The sequence below is a fragment of the Helicoverpa zea genome, chromosome 31 (genome assembly GCF_022581195.2).
Source record: "Helicoverpa zea isolate HzStark_Cry1AcR chromosome 31, ilHelZeax1.1, whole genome shotgun sequence".
NCBI lineage: Eukaryota > Metazoa > Arthropoda > Insecta > Lepidoptera > Noctuidae > Helicoverpa > Helicoverpa zea.
The window spans coordinates 18,735,025-18,754,498 of record NC_061482.1 but is presented as its reverse complement, the minus strand read 5'-3'; the positions used below and the strand labels follow the sequence as shown (position 1 = coordinate 18,754,498).

Sequence of the window (19,474 nt, the reverse complement as noted above, 5' to 3'; positions counted from 1 at the left end):
ACAGTGTCATCACCTCATTACATTACACTTAATGTATTTCCTTTTAAATAAACTGCCAGAAGAATAGCAAACATTGTACAGGCTCTGAGCTGTGGTATAGCACGACAGGTACACGCAGGCCGACCTGCACTCACACTCACCTGCACGTAGCGCAACCGCTCTGAGCAGTGGCCTGCGCCTAGTCTGGCCGAGCCCACAGTCGCATTCTAGAAGCTTCCGCAATCATTATATCTGCATCTATCTACAAGCATTACAGCCGTTATTGAATTATTCTTTATGTTTACCTATATGTAAAGCTGCTTTTTGAAACTGTGTTCTTGGCCAGAGTAGGCCCACTATTCACGGGGCTATATTCGTGCTTTTGATTCTGTTTGAGTTCCTTAGAATGATTTGAAGAGTGTTATAAGTAGTGTCATTCCATGAAACATGTGCTAGGTACGTAGCTGCAGACGTAGGTAGCATGTAGACGTGGTAGCGTGGCTTGTGTGTGCGAGCGTGCGTGTGGCGTGGCTGACGCGCGAGTGTGTCGCAGAACCTGGCGGACCCGCGGCGGCGCCGCAGCTCGTACGCGCTGCCGCTGGAGCGCGCCGAAGTGCGCAAGAAGTCGTCAGCGGCCGGGCTGGACCTGCGCGAGGTGGAGTACCTGGCGGGCGTGGACGCGGCCGCCGGCTCGCAGGACGAGCTGCGCCGCCCGCACAACGACTCCATCCTCAAGCGCATCCCCGGCGACGCCGAGGCCACCACCGTGCTGGTGGGCGCCGTCGGCTTCCTGGAGCAGCCCACCATCGCCTTCGTGCGCCTGGCGCAGGGCATCCTCATGCCGTCCATCACCGAGGTGCCGGTGCCCGTGCGCTTCATGTTCATCCTGCTGGGGCCCAGCGGCGCCGACCTCGACTACCACGAGGTGGGCCGCTCCATCTCCACGCTGATGGCCAACCCCGCGTTCCACTCGATCGCGTACAAGGCGGACGACCGGCGCGAGCTGCTGTCCGCTATCAACGAGTTCCTGGATGACTCCATCGTGCTGCCGCCCGGCGACTGGGAGCGGCAGGCGCTGCTGCCGTTCGAGGAGCTGCGCGCCAAGAGCGAGATGATCCGGCGCCGCAAGCGCGACGCGCTGGAGCGCAAGCGCGCCGCCGGCGAGGCGCCCGCGCCGCCCGACGAGAAGAAGGCGCTGCTGGCGGCCGAGGCGGGGCTGCCCGGCAAGGAGCCCGACGACCCGCTCACGCGCACCGGCCGTCTCTTCGGAGGTCAGTTGCTGCACCGAACCATTATTTTCATTCCGATGTCGAAATCAAACAAAAATTTTTCGCCGTACTTGTTTCTGTCATGTATTTTTTAAATGGTCCAAAGCATGTTCGATCTGGAGTTGAAATTGCTCTTCAAAAGTTTATGACGTAAGTATCATCAGGGCTGAACCATGTTAAAAAAGTGGGAATCGTTTTGTACAAATGTGCTTTACACCATGCAATAAAAATAGCAAGGTGGTAGGTTTGTGACTTTGAGTTATACTTCACTAAAAAACTAACAAGATCTATATGATCATAGTTATATCGGAATGAAGGCCATGAAATGACAGAAGTAGGGGGTAGGAGTGCTGTGGCACTGCGGTAGACAGCAAGAGCGTGTTGCAGGCGTGGTGCGCGACATGCGGCGCCGCTACCCGCACTACGCGTCGGACTTCCGCGACGCGCTCAACGGGCAGTGCGTGGCCGCCGCCATCTTCATGTACTTCGCGGCGCTCTCCTCCGCCATCACCTTCGGCGGCCTGCTCGCCGAGAAGACCTACGGCAACATCGGCATCTCCGAGACCCTGGTCAGCAACGACTACCTACTCTATATCCAGCCTACTTCTATTTATTAGTCAAGTAAATAGTTGTAATGCGTATGTCGCAGTCATCTGGTTGAATATGCTATTTGATCGAACGACTATCGCGTTCATAGAATGACGACATTTAATTGAATGAATAAAGGACAGCTTCTCGAATATAACGTTCAACGTCTTGACTGAACGTCATTTTATCAGATTGTTATTGATGTTTTGTTTGTATTCCACCAGTTTCTCTTTCACCTCAACAGTAATAATAGAAAAATTTAGGCTGTCACACTGTTTTGTTGCAAATAACGCACTTTAAAGTAAACTTATATACTTACCTTACCTCTCAAGTATGAGTGTGCGGGTTCGATTCCAGGTCAGGCAAGTACCAATGCAACTTTTCTAAGTTTTTGTGTATTTTCTTAACTTTTTATATCTTGAACACCAATGACTTTGTTTCGGAGGGCATTTTAAACTGTAGATCCCGGCTGTCATTTGACATCCTTGGCAGTCGTTACAGGTAGTCAGAAGCCAGTCTTACCAAGGGGTACGGAGTTTAGGAGGTCAGACAGGCAGTCGCTCGTTGTCAAACACTGGTACTTAGCTGGAAGCCGACCCCAACATAGATGGCAAAAGGCTCGGGAGGTAATGACAGCGCCATCTGTGGAGCTGCTTGACGTGCTGCTTGACTATATTTGTCTTGGGCCCATAGCGCCTCACAAGGAAAAAAATATTAACTAAGTTTTATTCATCTTATGTATTTTGATTTATGGACGCTCTGTTCAAAGGGCTATCTTACAATCCTCCTACTACATAGTTGGACGATGAGCCTAGTGATTGCGACACGCACGTGGCAGTGTCCTGTAGCGAGCGAGCATGTGTGCAGGTGTTCACGTGCGCGGGCGGCGTGCTGTTCGCGCTGCTGTCGGGGCAGCCCATGATGATCACGGGCGCCACGGGCCCGCTGCTGCTGCTGGACGAGTCGCTCGCCAACTTCTGCCACTCGAACGGCTTCGACTTCCTCACGGCGCGCATGTACTGCGGCTTCTGGATGATCGTCATCGCGCTCGGCGTCGCCTCCGTGGAGGGCAGCGTTGCAGTCAAAAAAATCACGAGGTAGCGAGCAGCGGCACTCGTTGATCAATCGCGGCTCTTAGTTTGCTTAACTGCAGTCGGTCGGTAATGTAACGAACACGTGATGTGCAGGTTCACTGAAGACATCTTTGCTTTCCTGATATCGCTGATCTTCATCGGAGAGCCGGTGACGAGCCTGATCAACGTGTTCCGCGCGCACCCGCTGGGCATCGACTACTCGTCGCCCAACGCCTCGCTGCCCAACGTGACCGTGGTGGACAACTCCACGCTGCCGGGTACGTGGCCAACAGCCTCTCGCAATCACTTTGAAAATTAGTAAAGATGTCTTACTTACCAATTTTTAATGACTAAGCATTAATAAAAAAAGTCAATCAGCCTTTAAATAAGTGTCTGTACCTACTTGCAGGCAATGCAACGGTGCCGGCGCCAGCGCCAGCGCCGATGCCGCCTCAGCCGAACACTGCCCTGTGGTGCACCATGCTGACACTGTCCACGTTTATCATCGCGTACTACCTGCGCATCTTCCGCAACGGCAAGTTCCTGGGCCGCAGCGTGAGTACAGTACCCCCCGGTAGTGCCCCGGCGCAGTGGCCGGGCTGGGTGGTGACGCGAGTGTGTGTGCGCAGGCTCGGCGCGCGCTGGGCGACTTCGGCGTGCCCATCGCGATCGTGCTGATGGTGGGGCTGTCGTGTGCCGTGCCCGTGTGGACGGAGACGCTGCGCGTGCCCGAGGGCCTGAGCCCCACGGCGCCGCGCTCCTGGTTCGTGCCGCTCAACGACGGCCTGGCCACCATCCCCGCCTGGGCCGCCTTCGCTATGGGGCTGCCGGCGCTTATGGTCTACATCATCGTCTTCATGGAGACGCACATCGCTGAGTAAGACGCCGCTTTACTCTGTGCCTGGCGACTGCGTCCTATTGTCATAAAACTGCCTATGCTATACCTTGTATGCCCATTGCTTGCGTTCTTCTAACAACGCTGCTGGGGATTTTACATAAGTCTGTCTATAAATGCGAAACTCAAATTATTTCTTAGGCTTTTACAAGCACAATGATATAAATAAGATTGACGGCGATAGAAAATAAAAAAGACTTGACTGCGAGTGATTTTACTTTCCCACAAACTTGACGCACGATAAAGGGGCATTCGCCTAAAGTAACGTTTTCGATTCTATTTCGAGCTTTCCAATATTGTTTCCGAACATTCGCGAGTAATGTTATATTATAATCGCATTGATGTAACGAGTTCGGGAAGGCGATTGACACAAGGCGTGTCCGCAGACTGATCATCGACAAGCCGGAGCGCAAGCTGAAGAAGGGCAGCGGCTTCCACATGGACATCGTGATCATGTCGACGGTGAACGCGCTGTGCGGGCTGTTCGGCGCGCCGTGGCAGTGCGTGGCCACCGTGCGCTCCGTGAGCCACGTGTCGGCGCTCACCATTATGTCCACCACGCACGCGCCCGGCGACAAGCCGCACATCGTCGAGGTCAAAGGTAACGACATCACCCGCGCATGTCATGTGCGGCTCGCTGCCTGCCTCAACTGCGAGATACCGAGCACTGCGCTGCCACGTTACAGAGCAGCGGCTGACGGCGCTGCTGGTGGCGCTGCTGGTGGGCGTGTCGGTGCTGGCGGCGCGCTGGCTGCGCCTGGTGCCCATGGCCGTGCTGTTCGGCGTGTTCCTCTATATGGGCATCTCGGCGCTCGGCGGCATCCAGTTCTGGGACCGCTGCATCCTGCTGCTGAAGCCGGTGAAGCACCACCCGCAGGTGCCGTACGTGCGGCGGGTGCCCACGCTCAAGATGCACCTGTTCACGCTGATCCAGGCGGCGGGGCTGGCCGTGCTGTACGCCGTTAAGTCGTCGCGCTTCTCGCTCGCCATGCCCTTCTTCCTGGTGATGATGGTGCCGCTACGCATGTCGCTCGTCTACCTCTTCACGCCGCTGCAGCTCCGAGCGGTAACTATAGCGCCGTGCCCGTCTGTTCCGCATGTGTCATTGTCAAGGTATAAATAAACGTAGCTACTACACGTTGTGCGTATTACAGTTGGATGGCGCCCAGAAAGATATCGACAAGGACGACGAGCCCGACTTCTACGAGGAAGCTCCGCTCCCCGGATAGAGCGCGCGCCGCGTCACTGCTGCGTCACCGCGCGTCATCTCGCGTCATCGCCGACTGTAGCTACGCGTCGCTGACGATCACTCGATATCAATCAACGCTTACTTAAGTAACTTCAACTTACAGATATTGTTTTAGATGCATATAATGCACTAAGCACGTAAGTAGATAAATATTTACACGCACACGAATTAGTTTTTCCAGAGTCGATAGGTTCAACATTGACTTTACATTAAAATGAAATACAGATGTGCTCGCTGTGAACGCACACACAGAGATACATGAAGGTATCTATTTAGAGTCGGCTCGGCAGCGCGTACCGCCGTGTGTACCGCCGCGTGTGCGGGCGCTGGTTGGCGCTCGCTGCGTGCTCGCGTGCTGCATACCGTAGCTTATCTAAGGGCCGCGCATTTGTATGGACAGAATGGACTGGGCCAACAAAACTGATTCAAATTCAAACAATCACTTACTGATTGACAATTGATTTATTTGCCAAAATAATAATAGCTGGTGGAAACAATACGGAGGTTTTATTCTATTTAACGTATTGATCTGTAATTAAATTCTTGCTAACAGATAATTTTGAACTTTATTATGGAACAGCTAGATATTATTACATATATCTAAGTTGAGGCATTTTAGTCACAGTTTCAAAAGGTAATATTTTATGGAAATACGTTGACCGAATCGATTGGAAAAACGATGAACCTTTTCTTTCCGGCACTGTACAGTGTACTTAGATAGTTAGTGCAACTTGGTCGCGCAGTAGTACTCGAGCGCAGCGCCGCGCTGGCCGCGCCCGCGCCGGCGCCGTGCGTCTCCCGCGCTCTGCTTGCACTTCTTCTTCTTCATTTATACGTCTAACGTATATCTTCTTTACTATTACACTAATTGTAAGACTTTATTACATATCAAAATATATAATTGTAAAGCTAGTGAGTATCGTATATTTCGTGGAAGGCCAAGTACTGAGTCTGCGTGCTGCTGACTCGTTGTCGTACAAATGTTAAACTTAAGTGTTACGTTAGTATTTTTAATTTTTATTTAATGAAATAGCTTAGTGATACAGGAGGTGTATATAGTGGCCGATGTGCAATTGTAACTAGCTATTTGTTAGTATTACTCTGTAGATATTTAAGGTAAGAAAAGGGTTGCTTTGGTATTAATGTAAGTTAAAATATTTATTACGTACTTAAATGTTATTTATTTATTTGTTAAAGTGTTAAATAAAAAAAAATGATAAAAAATACGCTTTTATTTTGACACTAGCACCACTACGACGTATCTCGGAGTCCGTTTGGTTGAGAAAACAATATCCCACCAAAAACTTTAAATGTAAAAAAAGCCAATCCTCTACGCAATTCCTTCACCGTAAAAAGTTTTGAGATCGCATAGAAGCCAAGTCCTGTTCTACTTTATTTGTAATAATAAATCAATATTATTTTCTTTTTTTTGCACAGACATAACCAAGTGGCCAAGATCATCCACCAGCAGCTTGCTCTGCAATACAACCTTGTAGACCTTGAGGTACCGTACTACAAGTATGCGCCCGACCCAGTTCTCGAAAAGGACCATATCACGTTGTACTGGGATCGATCTATCATCACTGACAGGACTATTGTAGCCAATAAGCCTGATATTGTGGTGATAGATCGATTAGCGCGCCGCGCGATGATAGTCGATGTCGCCGTTCCGCATGACGAGAACCTTGTGAAAGCTGAGAAAGAGAAACAAATAAAGTATCTCGACTTAGTGCACGAGGTTGTCGCCATGTGGAGTGTCGACACGGCTGTTGTTGTGCCGATTGTCGTTACGGCCAATGGTTTAATAGCCAAGAGCCTCGACGAACACCTCAGGAGGCTCTCGTTGGGCGGCTGGATCAAGGGACTGATTCAGAAGGCAGTACTCCTTGATACGGCACGTATTGTGAGGAGGTTTCTGTCTCTGGGACCCTAACCACCGGTACCTTGGACCCTGTGCCCGATATTGGTGGCAACCTATTTTTTATATTTTTAAATGATTTTTATATTTAATATTAAGGGCTGATTTTTCAGTCATCAGTTAACTTCTATCTGAAGAATAAATATGGCGGTTTGACATATTTTCCATACAAAAGCTGTCAAAACGTCAAACATATTCCTCAGATAAAAGTTATCTGGCGATTGAAAAATCAGCCCTTAAAAATGTAAATTATATGTTCTAAATAAATAAATGACCCCAAAAGAAATCAATATTTTGTGACTATATCAATAGTTTCGTTCATTTTACAATAATATTGACTTGGCCATGAGCACAATAAACTACAAATATAATACAGCATATCTTGGAGAGGTGAAAGTCAAACAATATGAAGTTTAATATCACAGAATTAAATACTTTTAGTTTATTCAATTGTTACTAAATGACCGACAGTCAGTATCATCCAACATGAATGAACTGCACATGTACTATGGCGCATGTTTAGTCCATGGTGATCTCAAATTCCAATCAGTCCATAATCAGTCTAATCGTAAAATCATGTCCATATAGAATTTATCAATTCAATGGTATTTACACATTATTACAAGGAGCGACTTTTAACTTGTGCTCATGGCCAAGACAGTATTATTGTAATGTGAACAAAACTATTGATATAGTCACAAAATATTGATTTATTATTACAAATAAAGTAGAACAGGACTTGGCTTCTATGCGATCTCAAAACTTTTTACGGCGGAGGAATTGCGTAGAGGATTGGCTTTTTTTTACATTTAATGTTTTTGGTGGGATCTAATTTATTTTTTGTAGGTCTCTTTCTTCTCTAAGTATATAACAAATTAAATTAACTTACATGCAACTAACTAAATATGTACACCTAAAGAAGCACATAAACAATATATTTTTTAACTTAAAAAATTTCGAAATTGTCGAATTTTTTAATCGAATATCTTTTAGAATAAAAGAGATTTATTTCAGAGGTAGATGACGCTATCACATGAAATTATTTGTTTTTTTTTTAAGTACTACTTATACTAAGCTATGTAACGAAACCATAGCGCGATTTAGACTAGGACAACGTCATCTATCGAGCGAGCATGCAGTGCTTATCGCACTGCATTAATATGAAAGATTCTATCATTGTTCATTTCATTTAAACCTAGCTTTTTTATTCATATGTTGTATATTTAATACATAATAACAATATACCACTACGTAACAATAAAACAAATAGTAACATTTTGTACATAAATAAATAACAAAGTTATCAATGCAGTCAAAATTCATACACAATGTTCTTGAAAAACCGCAAATATAATTTGTTTCCAAATTTTTTATTAAGTTTTAAGGTTTTTATAATTTTCCCTTTATAAGTAGCCAATAACCTATCTTTGTGCCAAATTTGAAGGTTCTAAGTTTGCTAGAAGTACCTTAGACTTTTGATGATCGGTCAGTGAGTGAGTCAGTGACAAAATGGTGTAACTTTGATCGCTCATAACTCGTAAACTATTTATTCAAATGTCTTGTATCAAAATGGTCATCAAAAACCTAAACTCCTAGCTTTGTTCACATGGAAGATACAGGGGGCCGAAATAGCCGCGAAACGCTTCGAGAAAAGATGGTACGGCCGTGCCCGCTTTGCTCGAGTCTTGGCTGGGGCACTGCCGTGCCCTCAGATACAATGTAGGTAATATGCTGTGTACCTCGAGTCTGTTCCCGGCGTGAGCGTCGCTACAAACTGCAGCAAAGCGTGGCTGTGCACACCTCATCCGTCCTGACAAATCCCTTTCAAGACGACGACAAATATCTGTCGGAGACGGTCATTAGTACGGACACTAAAGGTACAAGTTGGCAGCCGACCGCAGGCGACAACTGCAGACGACATGTCGTCGCTTCATTCAACTACGGAGGGAATTTCATAGAAATACATAGAAACCAGTAGTGTCGTTGAGACACGTCGTCTGCAGTTGTCGCCTGCGGTCGGCTGCGAACTCGTACCTTAAACGTCACGCGCGCCCTCTGGTGGCGTTTCTGGTGAAACAACATTTTGGCACGCTTGGCAGAGTCGTGGTGGTCAGCGTGGCGTCCGCGGAGCTGTCTTGGTCGAGGCTTCGTCGAGTCTTCGTTAGTCGTCGCTTTGCACACATCTCGAAACTGTTATTGCGTTGTAGTACCGTCGTAGATCCTTATTGTAAAGTGTAAAGTTACTGTAACGGTTCTTCTAACCTAACAGACAGACATGTGTTGCTGGGGAGTTTGTTGCGCCACTTCTTCTCCCCAGCCAAAACACATAGAAAGTGGTGAAGGGCGGGCGTTTTGGGGGCTGTCTTTTGTTCTGACTAATTTGAATAACATTTTTGAGTTTTGAGTCTTTTTGAGTTATCTCTTTGTACGATTACCCTAGCTGATATCGGACGATAGTGCCATCCTGATGTAGCTCCGACTTTCCTGGGGCCCGATTCTCCTAAGTTAATAATGTCAAAATCGAATAGAAATCGAATCGCAATATGATCGCAATAGCAGTTTTAACCATATCGGGCATTCTGCTACTAATAAAAGATCAATCGTATTCGATTGACATTTGATTGGTGTGCGATTGGTCTGCTATTTTGGTAATTTTGGTCTATACGGTAGTTTGCTGTACAATCATTTTGCAATCGTAAATAATTTGCAGACAAAATAATTCATTATTGAATGACAGAAAAGGATAAAAACGTTTAGTTCAAAGAAAAAATAGCGGAATGCCACATACGCTTCAATCGTAATCGAGTCGGAATCGGATCTCAGTCGAATCGAGTCGAACGTCAATCGAATGTTGCTTTAAGTAAAATTAGGAGAATCGGGCCCCTGTTATGCGAGCCAAGTCGTATGCTCATGTGCTGAAAGAGAAGCGAATGAAGGGTTTCTGCCACGCGTATACCTACCTACTGCATTTAGGTCTATTGTTCTCACACATTCTGCCGTAAACATCCAAGGTAAAATTGTTCGTATCATTTGCCGATCCGAGTGGCGGGTCCATCAGGGGCCCGATTCTCCTAAGTTAATAATGTCAAAATCGAATAGAAATTGAATCGCAATATGATCGCAATAGCAGTTTTAACCATATCGGGCATTCTGCTACTAACATATCTAAGACCAATCGTATTCCAACGACATTCGATTGGTTTGCGATTGGTCTGCTATTTTGGCGATTTTGGTCTATACGGTATAGTATGCTCTACAATCATATTGCAATCGTAAATCAATTGCAGACAAAATGATTCATTATTGAATGACATAAAATGATAAAAACGTTTATTTTAAAGAAATGCCACATACGCTTCAATCGTAATTGAGTCGGGATCGGATCTCTGTCGAACGTGAATCGTATGTCGCTCAAGTAAAATTAGGAGAATCGGGCACCTACATACATAGAGCTCAAGAATTTTTCTTTTGTCGATTTGAGTGTTTTGTGAAGTCGGTTTAATTTTTTGTACAAAGAAAAAATATCCCATTAATAATTATCTATGTATACTAATATTATAAAGAGGAAAATTTTGTTTGTTTGGTTGTAATGGATAAACTCAAAAACTACGGGACCGATTTTAAATATTCTTTCAGCATTAGAAAGCTATATTTTCTGCGAGTAACATAGGCTATATTTTATCCCGGTGCGGGCAGTAGCTCCCACGGGATGCGGGTGAAACCGCGGGAAAACGACTAGTGGGATATATATAACCGACATTGAATTCTTTTAATTAAAAATATAATGACAAAATAATACGTTTATTACTAAAATAACAAACTAAGACGACTCGGAGCAACCTAAAACTAGTAACATTCTCATTTATTAAAATAAACTTGTCTAATAACAATATAAGGATACTCAATAACTCAAAGAACCACCCTAAGTGAATATACCACAGAACCTATTATGTTACTTGCAATGCAGTTTGAAAAACCGGAACATGTCGGTGTAGATCGATCACACATCAAATGAAGATGATTCCAATGAAGCGGAACGTGCCGGAACGAATGAGGTATATATTACAATAATGAAAGGTGATGCAAAATATGCAGTGTATGCACAACACTCCAGCCACGGTCGTCTGCGGCCTGGCGCGATCCTAGATACAAAAAAAGTATACACTTATGGCTGTTTGGTGACAATGTGAATACAATACATGTTCGTATATTAAAAGATGGAAGCTTCAAGAGTCAGTATTTTGCAAAAGTTTCCGCAGCGATGGGTGTGGGTATCTCTCGGCAGGCAGATCGCTGAGATCGGACGCGCGTCGTGAAGTGATGAGGTTTTCCGTCCTGTTGCTGTATGTCTTCTTTAACAATGCTTTGATTTGGGAGAACTGCTGCGGGTGATCCCTCATCAGCATGCGAAATTGGTTCTTTTGTAGCAGTAGAATCTAGTAAGAAAATACACCACTGTTTAGTTATCTGAAGAACCTCCACATAGGTCTGTTATAACTGAGTAGGCATGAGCGTTGACCACCATGCTGGGATTGGGATCATACTTAACTTTCCGATTTCGTCAAGATTAACTTAGTAATAAGGATATTAGTATTTTTTAGGGTTCCGTACCCAAAGCGTAAAATGAGACCCTACTGTTTTCGCTCCTTTGTCCGCCCGTCCGTCCGTCGGTCACCAGGCTGTATCTCATGAACCGTGATAATTAGAGAGCTGTAATTTTCACAGATGATGTATTTTTGTTAACGCTATTACCACAAATACTGAAAACTAGAATCAAATAAATATTTTGGGGGGCTTCCATACAACAAACGTGAGTTTTTTGTCCGTTTTATAAATAATGGTACTGAACCCTTCATGCGCGAGTCCGACTCGCACTTGGCCGTTTTTTTTATTAATAACAACCAGTTTCTTCATCAAAAGTAAAAGCCAAAGTAATGTCAGATTTCAGTGATTTCAGTGTAGATGTCAAAATCAAAATCAAATTGTTTTTATTTCAATTAGGCCTTTGCAGGCTCTTATGAAACGTCAAATTAGTTGCACGGTTCCAAAAAGTTGGTCTCATGGAGAAGAGCCGGCAAGAAACTCCATAGACACTCTTTTAAAAAGTAATATTGTCACAAACATTCTATTACATAACAATAGTAAGCTGATAAAATTATACAATGCAACTGAAAGGTAAACAGTAAATCAATACAATCCAAAGAGAAAAGAAAAAGACGTTTAATTGCCAGGGAAGCCACACATGGAGAGATGAGTTATCGCCATATAATATCTTTATCGTTAACGAAGTCTTGAATTTTATAAGCTTTTTTAATGAGGGTGGATTTTACAGTGTTCTTAAATTTTATATCCGTGAGATCGGTTACACACTTAGGCAGCTTGTTGTAAAAATGGACACAGTTCCCTAAAAACGATTTATTCGATTTCGTTAATCTGAATCTCGGAACTACTAGTTTGTGCTTGTTTCTTGTATTAATCGAATGTATATCACTTTTAACAATAAATTGATTTAAGTTTTTGCGTACGAACATTATATTTTCTAGAATATAAAGAGAAGGAAGTGTAAGTATTTCAATTTCTTTAAATAATTCTCTCAGTGACTCGCGAGGGCCGAGGCCATAAATTGCACGAACTGCCCTTTTCTGGAGTACAAATATTGAATTTACGTCCGCCGCTGCCCCCCACAGTAAAATACCGTAGGACATAATACTATGGAAGTAAGCAAAATACACGAGCCTAGCAGTAGCAGCGTCAGTAATCTGTCTTATTTTTCTGACTGCATAAGCTGCGGAACTCAGCCTTTTTGACATTGTTGAGATGTGGGCACCCCATTGCAATTTAGAGTCTATGGTGATGCCCAAGAAGACGGTTTGACTAATAACATCTAACTTCTCTGTTCTCTGTTCCCATTCTCCTTAAAAAATTGCATGAGGTAGGTTTCAGGGATAAACAACTGTCTCTTCTGGCTGATTACCTGTCAGATAGATCCCAGTACGTTCGGGTGGGAGATCACTCAAGTAGTGACTTACCTGTAACGTACGGCGTGCCTCAAGGCAGTATTCTCGGGCCCACTCTTTTTCTTGTCTACTTGAATGATCTCCTATGTCTGAAGGGATTTCCTGGCAAAATTATATCGTATGCAGACGATACTGCACTGATCTTTGCAGCTAGAACTTGGAAGGAGACATATGAACTAGCACAGAGAGGGTTTGACTTAGTTAAGAGCTGGCTTTACAACAATATACTAACGTTAAATATAGAAAAAACTAAATATCTAGCCTTCTCTATACGTGAAACCAAAATTAATCTTGACATAATCGCACATAACTGTCCGCCCAACTCTGCTGGTACTTTAGACTGTCAATGCAAACCACTGGAGCGTGCCAAAACGATAAAATACTTGGGCGTTATGATTGACGAACACTTTAACTTTAAAACACACATCTCCACATTAAGTAAAAGGATTCGTAAACTAATTTATGTTTTTAAAACACTCAGACATGTGGTCGGACCCGAAATTCTTAAGCAGATTTATTTTGCTCTCTGCCAGTCACTGCTAACATATTGCAGTACGGCATGGGGTGGTGCACCAAAGACCACAATTAAACAACTAGAAGTGGCTCAAAGAACTATCCTCAAAATATGTACTTTTAAAGTCTTTCGCTTCCCCACTAAATTATTGTACGAATACTGTGAAGTCCTAACTGTACGTCAGCTCTTTCTACTTAATCTCTTACTGAAACAGCACGCTAGTCTCGAATTTAGACAGAGCTCAAAACCAAAGCGGAGAGACTACGCAGTGTGTGAACGAACATTTATTCCAAAAACCTCATTTTCTCGCAGATTTTACCCATTTCTCGGACCTTTTATGTATAATAAAATAAACAAAATATTAGCAATATATCCATTGAATAAACCGGCTGTTAAAAAATCCCTATTTGAGTGGCTTTGCAAACTGTCATATGAGGAGACAGAAAATCTCCTAATGATACCAGAGTAAGAGTCTACTATCGCTAAACATTCATTACTGTACACACCCTCTCTATAACACACACACATACACAACTCACATTCACACACACACACACATATACACAATGGAGAGGAGAGATACCTCACACACAACACGCTATCTAAAATATGTTAGCTCCTAGTAATATATTATTTTATCTTTTTTTGTTTATCTTTCAAGTCTGTTCACTTTTAAAAGTTACCTGTGTATTATTTTATTGAACAAGACCCCGAGGATAGAGGCGCTGTATGCTGAAATACAGGCCATAAACCTAGTTCAGCAACAGATGCTACAGTTAGACACAATATTATTATATATGGATAACTGTAATTAGATATTAAGCATGAATTGTGTAACAGCTTTTTTCTGGTGTAATAAATATATTATTATTATATTATTATTATTATATTAACTTATTATCGTCCAGAACGATATTGAGCCCTACTGGTGTTACATTAGGTAAAGAGAATTTAATACATTTCGTTTTAGAAGAATTAAGAAGCAAGTTATTCGCGGCAAACCACTTGCTCAGAATAACCAAGCTATCGTTTACGTTTATGGGACTAGATTCCTTTCTGTTAATTTTGACAAGACAAGGGAAGTGTCATCAGCAAATAAAATAATATCAGAGATCTCAGACATCATATACGGGAGATCATTTATATAAGCTAAGAATAAAAAAGGACCTAAAATTGAGCCCTGCGGCACGCCCATTTTTACTTACGACCCAGATGAAGTTGAGCCACTTATGTCTACTACTTGCTGTCTATTTGATGAGTTAGCAGTACGTAACGCACCCAAGTCCCACCACCACCCAACACAGTTATCTACCGTTGGTAAATCATTGTTTCAGAGAGCACGTGGGATCTGCAATGAACAACACCTGGGTGCTGAGCTTCAACATGTCAAGCAAGTACTGCACGACAACAAGCTCCGAGTACCGCGCCCTCGTCGCAGAACCCGCGTGAAACCAGCCACAGTTGAGCGTCTACCTGCTGTTCTTCCATACATAAGAGGAGTCACAGACAAGATTGGCTACATCTTGAAGCGAGCTTCAATCAAAACCTACTTCAAGCCGCTGAAGAAGATCAGTCAATTCTTACCACCTGTCAAGTGTCACATACCTCTGCAAGATGCGGGTGTATACAAGCTTGAATGTGATTGTGGTCTCTCTTACATAGGCCAAACTAAAAGAAGCATAGGGACCCGCGTAAAAGAACACATCGCCGATGTCAAACACCGCCGTTCCAGAAAGTCAGCAGTTTGTGAACACACACTAGACAAGGCCCAGCATTACATCAGATTTGATAAACCACAAGTCCTTGCAAGAGAAAACCGATTCCTACCTAGGATGATTCGCGAGGCTATTGAAATTAAAAAACATCCAAATTTCAATAGAGAAGATGGCTGGTGCATACCACCTGCTTGGAATCCCATCATAAAAACTATTAAATCAAAATCCAAGCCTACAACTGCTCGACCTATGGATACAGTGAGCTCGTTTTGCGTGAATCGGATTGTCAATAATAATCAACAAAATGTAGGGTAGCTGTTTGTAACTAATATATCAAGACGACCAACACCTTAGTCTGCCCGTGACCATGGATGCTGTAAAGGATCCGAAACCTCGGGATTAAATAATATTAATATAACGCGATAAAATCCGTAAAATTAGTTTTATTTAAATGTCTAATATTCGCGTAAGTGTCAGAAATCAATATAGTATTATTTTTGCCTTGCGGGATTAGTCTTTTAGATCAGCTAATGTCAGTGTTCTGTTTACACGTGGTACTCACTTTAGAAGCAGTTATAGCGACAACCAAGGACATGCAGAGTTCTTTGTCGGTAACCAAGGACAGTCCCCCGAAGTGATCGCCGTCGATAAGGTGTCCTTGCTCCTTCTGAGTCTCGGAGTAGACCGCCAGGACGCCGTTGTCTATGATCATCAGGCCCTCGGCTTGTTCCAGCGCCTGGAACTTATCACGATGAGCGCACGCCTACTCACGTCACGACAAAACATTTCATTATTTGTAATTGAATTGTAATACGACTAGATAGCTAACTATACTCCATATAATTGTTCATATTATCCAGATAATTGGCGGACTTATTGCCACAATGCGATCTCTAGCACAACTCTCAGGTGATGAGACGAGTGAAGACAGTTCAAAAGTAATGATTATTTTAGTAGATTTGTGTATTCATATTTATGTGAACAACAATATATAACATAAATGAAGCCTGTGGCTTCTGAATTGTTGAAAATGAAAAGTTCTTGGAATATGAAAGTTTGCATTTTTACCAATGTTTTCTTTTTGCAGAACTCACATCGTTGCGAGTGAAACCGAGGGACAGTGCTTACGTAACAGAGCTCAAAATGACATCTGCCTTGCCTTTTCCAACCATTTTGGTGCCAGCTTCCATTCTAGCCAGATGCAGCTAAGTACCAATGCACCAAATAGAGCCTGCAGAGTCTAAATAATTGTCGGACATTATAAGTTCCCGGCACGGCTGCCAAATATGTTAAAAAGACAGCCGAAACTCACTTATTTAAGGGACATTCGGAACACGACGGGACAATGTCATAACAAGATGGTCACCCATCCACGGCCTGCGCCTACCATTGCTTGCCACTCTATCACTCAGACACAAACTTACATAATACTTATGTCATGGTAGTTGTAGCTAGATAAAGATACTAGGTGTTTCCCTATCAGGATATTAACTGCACCTAATTATAATAAAGAGTAATATCTACGTATACTGAATGTCTGAATCTCACCTCTGCGACGATATCATTACGTAAAAATATTTTCTCTTCCAGCAACATGGTGATCTGTTCAAGTAAAGGGAGCGACAGATCACAGAAGAAAGGGATTCGCATTATAGTCCTCAAGTAACAACATAACTTGGCTTCTTTCTTCAATTCTTCCGGAAGTGTCTTCCATAACTCGTTGGTTTTTTCCACAACTTTGAACTTTGTTGGTTTGAAGTCCAGATACTGCAGTACTTTGTAACTTAAGTCATCAGACAACTGGCGACACGATATCATCGTCATGGCTCTAGTCTTCAATCTCATTATTGAATCTTTCGGATACATAAGGCGGTGTACCCAATACAAACACTCCATTAAAGTCCAAAAATAAAATAAATTAGAAAGAACGTATCCCATCAATGAAGTGAGTCTGTCCAAATAATAAGTTCTCTCTCTTATTCCGTGACTAAATAGAATCAAAGCTTTAAAAATCCTGTTCATATCGTATAATACGAACCCGAAGTTATGCATCCGCTTATCTAACATTTTACTATACTTGTAAGCTGTTCTGAGGCCCAGCATGGAGTTTCTCTCGACGAAGCCATTGTTCATAAACACGCATAAAATAACGACGTCACTTAGGTCATAAAACTGGCATAGAGTGACTATACCGATTGCCCCAATCCTTATGAACTTGAAGATATATGACCTGTTTGTCAAGCGACCTCTCTGAATCCAGTACGAAGATGTTTCACACACTCTGTAAAGGCTGAAGATGCTGATAATCTTTAAGACACTTACGAATTTATTAGCTTTACACAATCCGCAAGATACATTCGACCCGTACTTCAATAATAAGAACCAATGCAGAGGAATGGCTGACACGTAATGTATGAACAGTTTCGTTTTACAGAAGTTGACGAGGCACCGTTCTGCGTCTAACACCACTCGCTTAGTCTCGTGGTTTATGTATCCAGTTTTGAGGGTGACGTACAGATCTACTATGATGATCAGTTCAAGGAAAGCTCCGAGGTAAAACAGGCCGATTGATAAGTCGTCGTAAATGAATGTCGACGTGAATCTGAACAGAATCTTATTGATGATGAACACGTGCAGTATCAGACAATCCCAAAAGTTTCTGTCAAGTGAAAAATAACGTTATTATATGACAATCTAACTTTGCCAAACTTCTATCTGAGAAAGTTGTCATACGCGTGTATAGAAAATAAAATTGTGCCGTTGTTAGGTTCAACTGGTGCAGTCACCGTTACCTGAATTTGCTCATCGGATGGATGCGACTCTTGTATTTCCGGAAGTGCTTGAATCTCTCGATCCTCATGGCATGCGTGCTGTTGTAGAAGCCGGTAGACCTGCCCGACGTGTACGACAGCAGGAACAGGTCGGTCCACCAGCGAGCGATGCGACTCGCGAACCCGGTCCCCGAGATGTCCGCCTCCAGCACATCTTGCTCGGGGATGATGAGGCAAGTGTGGTGGTAATATGAATCGTGGAGTTCATGATCTCCATACATTGTGTCATTATTCCTATACGCGAATATGACCTTTTCACATTCGTGTTACAATTTTATAGATGACACCTGAGATTTTGAGTACTGACCATGCAGGTACCGACTGTTGGTTGAGATAAGTAAAAACTTTTTACAAATAATATAGAATCACAACCATCGAAATACAAATGATCACAACCATCACATCAATATATCCGCCCCACTACATTGCATTATTAATATGTAGGTACCTACAACCATATTTGAAAAATAAAATCACTGAAAAGTAAAAAGTAATCTTTTCTTTATGTATGTTCACGTATTACCCGAAGACACCTGGACCGATTTGCAAAATTATTTTTTTGTTTTATAGGGTACACCCAGGTGGTTCCATAATCATTAGGTCAGGAAGAGTCGGAGGCAAAATAAACAGATCATCATCTACTAGACACCGACTCCTATTTTATACTCAAAAGTACTACGGGTTGAGAACTGAAGAAGATTTTTTTTATTTTTTAGAATGAGCAAATCTTCATTTGAAGAGCTTTTGAGTTTATTACCATCATGCCCACAAAAACGATACCCCTGAAAGTGTAAGTGTGTAGTGTGCGCAACGCAGAAATTCGCATAGCAAGAACACAAAACTGCACCGCACCGCAGGGAGCATTTAATGAGTTAATTTACGATACCTTTTTTTTAACATTTTTGTCCTTTACTGTGATTCAATAATGATTGCAATACGATTGTAGAGCAGACTACCATAAAGATCAATGGCAAACCAATGGAATGTAGGCAATTGGAATACGATTGGGCTTAATAAGTAACGGGATGCGCGCTAAGGTTAAAACTGTTATTGAGATTCTATAAAATTTTTACTATTGAGCTCGGTTGTTGTCGAAGCAAAATTGTTCGGGACGTTTTCTATCTAGTGCGTGGTAGGTACCTACATATAATAAATATTTGTTTGTTCATTGTACCTACTAGACTAGCATGACACTAGACTTGCACATGCATTTGAGAGTAGCTTGTATTTTGGTTAAATGAAACCTTATTTTACGTGTGTTAACATTTTGGGTGATTGTTTCTTCGTCTGTCAAACTTTTAATTCTATGGTCATGTCATCTGTGGATTCCAGCTACAATATAATATATTAGGTATAGCATCCAGTATGTATAACCGATCGCTTGTTGGCTCTGTAAATAATTTCCGAGACAGAAGGGCGTGATACAG

The 19,474-nt window shown here is 43.0% G+C and overlaps 2 protein-coding genes across 3 annotated transcripts in view; one reads left to right on the top strand and one right to left on the bottom strand.

Annotated features, from left to right (window-relative positions):
- Nucleotides 1–6,202, top strand: part of LOC124644843 (anion exchange protein 2) — a 38,273-nt gene extending 32,071 nt beyond the window's left edge. For both annotated transcript variants that reach the window (XM_047184451.1, XM_047184452.1), the window contains 9 exons: nt 533–1,250; nt 1,635–1,816; nt 2,703–2,932; nt 3,023–3,186; nt 3,318–3,463; nt 3,538–3,785; nt 4,190–4,404; nt 4,490–4,869; nt 4,958–6,202. In XM_047184451.1, coding sequence (XP_047040407.1) covers nt 533–1,250; nt 1,635–1,816; nt 2,703–2,932; nt 3,023–3,186; nt 3,318–3,463; nt 3,538–3,785; nt 4,190–4,404; nt 4,490–4,869; nt 4,958–5,032 — 2,358 coding nt within the window. In that variant the 3' untranslated portion in view covers nt 5,033–6,202. The remainder of the gene's footprint in view (nt 1–532; nt 1,251–1,634; nt 1,817–2,702; nt 2,933–3,022; nt 3,187–3,317; nt 3,464–3,537; nt 3,786–4,189; nt 4,405–4,489; nt 4,870–4,957) is intronic.
- A 4,940-nt stretch (nt 6,203–11,142) lies between these two features.
- LOC124645458 (potassium/sodium hyperpolarization-activated cyclic nucleotide-gated channel 1-like) lies at nt 11,143–18,268 on the bottom strand. The gene is made up of 4 exons (XM_047185265.1): nt 18,009–18,268; nt 16,765–17,875; nt 15,779–15,952; nt 11,143–11,406 (listed from the first exon to the last, which is right to left on the bottom strand). The coding sequence occupies exons 1-4, from the start codon at nt 18,266–18,268 to the stop codon at nt 11,197–11,199; spliced, it is 1,755 nt and encodes a 584-aa protein (XP_047041221.1). The 3' UTR covers nt 11,143–11,196.
- Between the last annotated feature and the right edge of the window lie 1,206 nt (nt 18,269–19,474).